The following is a 5,249-nucleotide window of genomic DNA, read 5'->3' on the forward strand; positions in this document are numbered from 1 at the left end:
GTGTGTGTGTGTGTGTGTGTGTGTGTGTGTGTGTGTGTGTGTGTGTGTGTGTGTGTGTGTGTCAGTGTGTGTGTGTGTGTGTGTGTGTGTGTGTGTGTGTGTGTGTGTGGCCGCTAGGAAGGTACTTTTGCTATAGCTTTTCCACAGGGTCACTCCGTCCTCCAATTGGATGGTAGAACACATTCGGGGAGGAGCGGCGCGAGCAGCCAAAAGAGAAAAATGTGAAGAGTAAAAAAAGTTCCTCCTGTAGAGACTCGCGCTCGAGCCTTACTGCTAGTTTCCTAAATGTCCACCGTTCTTCTCTCCTGTCACCCTGGCGAGCTGTAGCTTAAAAACGATCTCCCCATCTCTGTGACGAGGACATAGAGGAGAGACAGGGAAGGTGAAAGAAGAAGACCGGCGCACAGCTTTGGGGAACCGACGTGAAAAAAAGGTTTTACGCACGCACCGCGCGGTCAAGGTGAGGCGATCCCACGATGCAGGCGCGCTACTCCGTCTCCAGCCCCAACTCCCTGGGAGTTGTGCCGTACATCAGCAGCGATCAGAGCTACTACCGGGCGGCAGCCGGCGGTGGATATACCGGCATGCCTGCGCCCATGAGCATGTACTCCCACGCGGCCCACGACCAGTACCCGGCCAGCATGGCCCGCGCGTACGGACCGTACACTCCTCAGCACCAGCCCAAGGACATGGTCAAACCGCCGTACAGCTACATCGCTCTCATCACCATGGCGATACAGAACTCGCAGGACAAAAAGGTGACGCTGAACGGGATTTATCAGTTTATCATGGAGAGGTTCCCGTTCTATCGGGACAACAAGCAGGGCTGGCAGAACAGCATTCGGCACAACCTGTCCCTCAACGAGTGCTTCGTCAAAGTGCCCCGGGACGACAAGAAGCCCGGCAAGGGCAGCTACTGGACCCTGGACCCGGACTCCTACAACATGTTCGAGAACGGCAGCTTCCTGCGGCGCCGGAGACGCTTCAAAAAGAATAAGGACGCCAACAATAAGGAGAAAGATGGGCAATGCAAGGACGGCTCGGCGCGCACGCCGGGCCGCGACCAGGAGCAGCCTGTGCAGGGCTCTCAGCCGGTGCGCGTTCAGGATATAAAGACTGAGAACGGCTCTTCCACGCCGCCGCAGGCCGCATCGCCGAGCCTGAACCCCGTGCCCAAGGTGGAGAGCCCCGACAGCAGCAGCAGCAGCATGTCCACGGGCAGCCCGCACAGCGTTCCCTCCAGCCGCTCGCTGAGCATGGACGGGCCCGAGCATCACCACCACGGCCAGCAGCAGGCCCCGGCGCAGGGCTTCAGCGTGGACAACATCATGACCTCTCTCCGGGGGTCGCCGCATCAGGCCGAGCTCTCTCCTCCTCTCATCGCGGCCTCTCGGACGGGCATCACCCCCTCGCTGTCGCTCAACTACTCCCCCAACCAGACGTCTGTGTACAGCTCGCCCAACTGCAACCAGAACGTCATATCCACGAACTCGAACGCGACGTATCATTGCAACATGCAGGCCATGAGCCTGTACGCGGGGGACAGGGGGGGCCACCTGGGGCCCTCCTCTGCCGCGGTGGACGACGCTCTCCCCGACTACTCCATCCCCACGACCACCACGTCTCCGCTCGGACACGGCAACCTGAGTCAGGCCGGGGGCCAGGACGGACACCACGCGGCGCACCAAGGGCGGCTCGCCTCCTGGTACGGAGACCTTAGCCACCTGAGCACGAGCTACCCAGGCCAGCAGCAGAACTTCCACTCGGTGAGGGAGATGTTTGAGTCGCAGCGGCTCGGGTTGAACAGCTCCCCGGTCAACGGGAATAACAGCTGTCAGATGGCCTTCCCTTCCAGCCAGTCCCTCTACCGCACCTCAGGAGCTTTTGTTTATGACTGCAGCAAGTTCTGAACACACAAAACACCGTGTCTTTTAAATTAACAACTTTAATATATATTTTCCTTTTTTTTTGTACTATCCCACCCCGAATGGACATAACAGATTCAAAGATTTGCTCTGCGTGTGTAACACCAAAAAACACGTAAGTTTTTCCTTCTCACTTTGAGAATTGTTTATATAGATGGCTTAAATACCGGCTTTTGTGACTATAAACTGTAAATTATATCCTATATAATAATTTATTTTTTAGCAAAGGGAGTGGTTGATATTGAGGACCAAACACTAGAACGTTTTTCCAGTTTCCTTGCTGCCTCATATTGTCCCAATTCTTAGAAATAGAGGGGAACTTGTATACTGACGTATTCTATTAATTTTGTCTTATTTGTTAAAAAAAACTATTTTGAAGGCATTACATTTTTGTTTGTTTAATAAAGTGCCGTCTATTTGATTTTAATTTGAGTGATTTATTAGAGCCTTGGTTAGAAGTATAGGCTCTAGGCCCAATGCAGGCTTATCAGAGCTTATTGAGGTGTAAAATAATTTGCGCCAGTCGAGCCTTTTAAAATAGGTAGCCTATTCCTATATCGCAAACAATAATGCTTTTGCAAAATAAAATTACATAAGGGAGTGTATTGCAATTGAATTAGTATTTATTTTAGTGGCTCATATAATGTGAACTTGAGCTTCATTTTGAACCCAAACAAACACACAACAAGATCACATGGTGCCCTGGAGCTATAGGATTGTTGGGTTGAACAAAATGAGAAGTATATGGTGGCAGAGGCTCTGCCGTGTAGGCCAAACTGGATAGCACTTCATTCAATAGACCAACAGGTCACTGAGGTGAGATAGAGAGAGAGAGAGAGAGAAACGATTGAATGGTGGTGATAAATGTCATGTTTACATTGTTCAATTTGTATGAATAACCTGGGTCTCTTGATTGATTGATTGATTAAAATATTTATTAACAGTTTGCAGAATTACAGTACATTTCAAGCACAAACTCAATACAAAGACTGTTAACTGTGAGTGGACGACCCAATTAAGCATTACACTTGTTTACAAGAGGGTCCACCATGTTCAATTCATCAAATTGAACATTATATTGGTCTCCTACATCTACAACTACAATATATCACATTGTGCTTTTTTAGCTATGGGTTATACGAAGTTGGGCCTCATTTGACCATAGCCATGCAGCATAAAACGATGCTGAAGTCAAACAAGTCATCATGGTCCAGATATAGAATAATTAAATTATCCGTCTGACATTTGCAGATGGTATAGCCTATCATGCACTTAATACGCTTCTGTCTTGTGTCTATTTCTGCAAGAGGTTGTCATAGTACAATGTAAGATACATTTATTTTAATAAAATGGGTTTTCTTTTTTTACAATGCATTGCTGGCGAAAGAAGTGGTTGGCAGCCTGCCTCAAGGCCGGCCTCGGCCTGAGTGTGTTGTCTGGCGACACCACGTGTGTTTACACGCACCTCGTGCCACGCATGCTTGGAATATTCTCATTGCCAGATGTTTACTTATTACAGTAGGCTACTTCCTTGATGACATGACGCAATCTCCCAAATGAATACCCACAGCCAACAGATAGATAATAACATTCAACATGTTTTATCTTCCTTCAAAACACACCATATTGCAGATAGTCTAACTTTATATCAAATATCCTAAATTAAAATAACAAGCAGCCTATTTATTTATTGTGAAACAAACATGGTTATATTTATGGGACATTATTTTATGACAGTCTAATATACGTGACGTTGTAAAAGCATTACAGGCTAATATGATAACAGTCCAAATAGGTCTCAATAATACAATGATACAATATATATCAGCAATAATAACAACAATAATAATAACATTAATAATAACATTAATAATAATTAGCATACTAAATGTAATTGGACTTTTGCTTATATTTTATTTCGGCAATAACAATGTGTGTATGTGAAGCTGCATGCAGTAGCCAGCCCAGCTAGTATTGCAGGCTATATGGGCAATTTGCTAATTGTAGCCAACATGGTTTTAAAAAATAGTAGCCTACTTTATTTGTTTTACTTGCTGTGTCAACAATAATAATCATCCACACTGGCCTTTTCTAAATGTGCTCTATGATGTGAAGTGACATGGTTCAGTGATACGTGCATGTGATACGATGCATGCCTGCGCTGAGGCTGCAGCCTGCAGGGCTATGGGAGCAGAGAGAGAGAGAGGAGGAGACTTTTCTACTCTGACAGTAACATTTCTGAGACCCAAATGTGGTGCAGGTGTGTCCGTCCGTCCATTGGCAAATAGAGTGAAAGGGTGGCTTGATTTTTTTAAACTTTTTTTTAGACCTGGATGCGCTTTGAATGAGCCAGTGAAAAATGTATGCCCCACACAAACGCTCCCCTGGGCAGTCCACTCTTTGTTGAGATGAGTCAAGAGACCATCAGCTTATTATAAACAATGGTGGCGGTGCTTCTATTGCTATATGCTATTCGCTTGAACACATTTTTTATCTCCATGTGAATGTCAATTCCCAATAACACATAGGCCTATATTGTCATACAAAACTTTTTTGACAACAGTCCGTGCTTAAAGTCATAAACTGTCATAACTCGTGTGCAATAGTCATAATAGCTTAGCCGTGTTAATAAAAAATCACCCAGATTCCTGTTGGGGAAATAAACAAACGTCGTAATGATTGATGTCCCGTCCAGCAACGAGCCAGGTCAGGAAGGAATAAAACTCAATCAACACCACGAATCGTTTCTCATTGTAGGGGAAAGGCAGAGCGAGGCGGGGGTCAGAGAGGATGTCAACAATGCGTTTCAGGAGAGGACGATATGATGAAGGCCTATAACGCTATATATCTGTAACTTAAAGGGGTAGCCAATATATAGTTTATTTATCCCCCAACATGACTTTTCTTCCTATCAATAGGTTACTCGCCCCTTGAAGATTGTTTGCATCCCATGCCTGATCCAATATACATTTGATTAATTTAACTTGATAGGACGCCAAAGCAGAAATCATATAGCATACTGTTATAATACTCCGAAATAACTGTTGTAAATGTAGTTTTTCTGTTGTTATAAGCTTGGCCTCTTTGTCTTTACTTTAATTAATATTGGAATATTGGATCATGCCACAATGTGACAAAAACTAACACATCTCCAATTCAAGGCTTGATGGGGTGAATTGATTATTGACTAGTTATTTGGGGGTGAACTACACCCCTTTAAATTTGGTTACACTTTCATGACCTTATATATCCATTTAACTGTTAAATGGATATATAAGGCCAGTATGTTTGCTCTTTAAAAAAAATCATAGAACAATTATGTTA

The 5,249-nt window shown here is 45.1% G+C and overlaps 1 protein-coding gene across 1 annotated transcript; it reads left to right on the forward strand.

Moving 5' to 3' along the window:
* Positions 1-259: 259 nt before the first annotated feature.
* Positions 260-2,352, forward strand: LOC306926394 (forkhead box C1-A-like). The gene has a single exon (XM_079505660.1). The coding sequence runs from the start codon at positions 477-479 to the stop codon at positions 1,908-1,910; it is 1,434 nt and encodes a 477-aa protein (XP_079361786.1). The 5' UTR covers positions 260-476; the 3' UTR covers positions 1,911-2,352.
* The last annotated feature ends 2,897 nt before the right edge of the window (positions 2,353-5,249 follow it).

The sequence above is a fragment of the Electrona antarctica genome (assembly GCF_951216825.1).
Source record: "Electrona antarctica genome assembly, chromosome: 7".
Taxonomy (NCBI): Eukaryota; Metazoa; Chordata; class Actinopteri; order Myctophiformes; family Myctophidae; genus Electrona; species Electrona antarctica.